At 54.6% G+C, this 2,238-nt stretch overlaps 1 protein-coding gene across 1 annotated transcript in view; it reads left to right on the top strand.

Annotated features, from left to right (window-relative positions):
- Positions 1-2,238, top strand: part of TRIM45 (tripartite motif containing 45) — a 9,503-nt gene that overhangs the window by 2,955 nt on the left and 4,310 nt on the right. Inside the window, 1 exon segment of the mRNA XM_018573533.1 lies at positions 125-138. Within this exon segment, the coding sequence (XP_018429035.1) occupies positions 125-138 (14 nt within the window).

The following is a 2,238-nucleotide window of genomic DNA, read 5'->3' as shown; positions in this document are numbered from 1 at the left end:
CTCACACAATGTGCTGTATCTATGGAGGAGCAGCAGCGTTGTCACCCCAGGACGGGACTACACAACACCTCCCCTTCTCCTCCTCTCCATACTGTTGATAGGCGCGGGGGTGTGTAGGTCAAAGAAGATAGCAGAGAATAAAGCTAAGATTGTTTACGGTTCCAGTTCAGCTCACAGGAAGTGACAAGGACGCGGGATTTCTGGCCGGATCAACAGGAATTTTCTGCGCTTGCTGAAAATGTGTTTCACCTAAAAAAACAGAAAACGAATGCGGCCGCCCTGTGGAAGGAGCTCCGAGGGCTGCAACATGTTAGGGTCAGTCTAATGGTATATAGTCCTCAGTTCTGCATTCCCCCATAGTGCATGCAATGTGCGGCCCCAGGGGCAAAATCGGCTCCTTGTGCAGGGTGACTGGTCTTGTCTCCGCCCCCTTCTGTAATAAAGACCACTCACTGCTGGCCTGTCTCCTTGTGCAGGGTGACTGGTCTTGTCTCCGCCCCCTCCTGTTATAAAGACCACCCACTGCTGGCCTGTCTCCTTGTGCAGGGTGACCTGTCTTGTCTCCGCCCCCTCCTGTAATAAAGACCACTCACTGCTGCTCTATCCTTGTGGAGGGTGACTGGTCTTGTCTCCGCCCCCTCCTGTAGTTTCCTGTAGTGGGTGGGGCCTGCTGGGCACAGACGGCAATAAAAACCTGACATGGGGGTCTTCCCTTCAGTCTTGCACAGTTGTACCGGCTCCTCCCCTCTTTCTCTGATATCACTGCACACTGGGAGGAGCTTCTCACAATGTGCATTCAAATCTGCAGCGAGCCAGATAGAGCCCGCCCACCTTTGGGACATCCAGCATCATCTAGCACTTTCCTCCCAAAGCCTGACTGTCCCTGGCCTTTGGATTTCAGTGATGGAGGCTCAGCATCACATGTGGGCGGTCCTCATGCAAACACAGCCCGCCTAGGAACGCCCACTCCTCCAGACCGACGCCCACCCATGCCCTTGATATTTGCATAACTCCTCCAAAGAGCCCGCCCACTGCTCGCATCGGGGCTGAGGGCTCTTGAGACGAGTACTAAGTCAGGGTGCTGCAATGTTTTCAGGAAGCTATGTGCAGGCCCCTCCCACCGGCCATATTTAGCCCCTCCCACCACCCATGATAGGTTTTATTTGTAATGGGGGAGGGCAAATTTAGGGCAGTCTATAAAATGTACGAGGTGCAGAAACGAGACAAAGCAAAACCCTCGGGGACTCCAGAGGTTAACTTTCAGCTTTTTTTTGGAAGGTCCTCATTGTGGGGGAGGGGTATGTGTCATCCTTGGACCTCCTCCTTGTTTGGGGGGGAGGGGACACATTGTTACATTCTGGAAGTTTCAGTGTGTCGGAACTCATTTCATTTCCTCTTTTCTTCAAAACAACCCCGAAAACCACCTCTGAATTCTGGAGGGAAATCCCTCCTCCCCCCCTCCCCCACCCCCTGTCATCGGGTCACCGGGACTTCCAGGAAACTTTCCTTCTTAAAGGTGAACTCCGAGCACAAAACACAATCCTCAGTGTCAGCACCCAACGCAATCACACACCCAGATATTACCTTGTAAAAGTAGCATCATCACCGCGCTGTACATAGCCTGAGCAGAGAGACCCCACCCACTATAGGAGGGGGCGGAGACAAGACCAGTCACCCTGCACAAGGAGGGAGTGCGAGCAGTGAGCGGTCTTTATTACAGGAGGGGGCGGAGATAAGACCAGTCACCCTCCACAAGGAGAGAGCAGCAGTGACCGGTCTTTATTACAGGAGGGGGCGGAGATAAGACCAGTCACCCTCCACAAGGAGAGAGAGCAGCAGTGAGCGGTCTTTATTACAGCAGGGGGCGGAGGCAAGACCAGTCACCCTGCACAAGGAGAGAGAGCGGAAGTGACTGGTCTTTATTACAGGAGGGGGCGGAGATAAGACCAGTCACCGTGCACAAGAAGAGCAGTCATCGATGTGGAAATCCAACATGGCTGACTTGTGTCACTGACCTGGAACAAGCATGCAGCCAGTGAGGGGTGCAGGGTCTGGCTCTGGGTTAGCGGTCAGTGAGGGGTGCAGGGTCTCGCTCTGGGTTAGGGGTCAGTGAGGGGTGCAGGGTCTTGCTCTGGGTTAGGGGTCAGTGAGGGGGGCAGGGTCTTGCTCTGGGTTATGGGTCCGTGAGGGGTGCAGGGTCTCGCTCTGGGTTAGGGGTCAGTGAGGGGTGCAGGGTCT

This window comes from Nanorana parkeri, unplaced genomic scaffold (assembly GCF_000935625.1).
Source record: "Nanorana parkeri isolate BGI_ZX_2015 unplaced genomic scaffold, ASM93562v1 scaffold2417, whole genome shotgun sequence".
Lineage (NCBI taxonomy): Eukaryota > Metazoa > Chordata > Amphibia > Anura > Dicroglossidae > Nanorana > Nanorana parkeri.
Note: the sequence above shows the minus strand (reverse complement) of the source record. Positions and strands in the feature narration are given on the sequence as shown.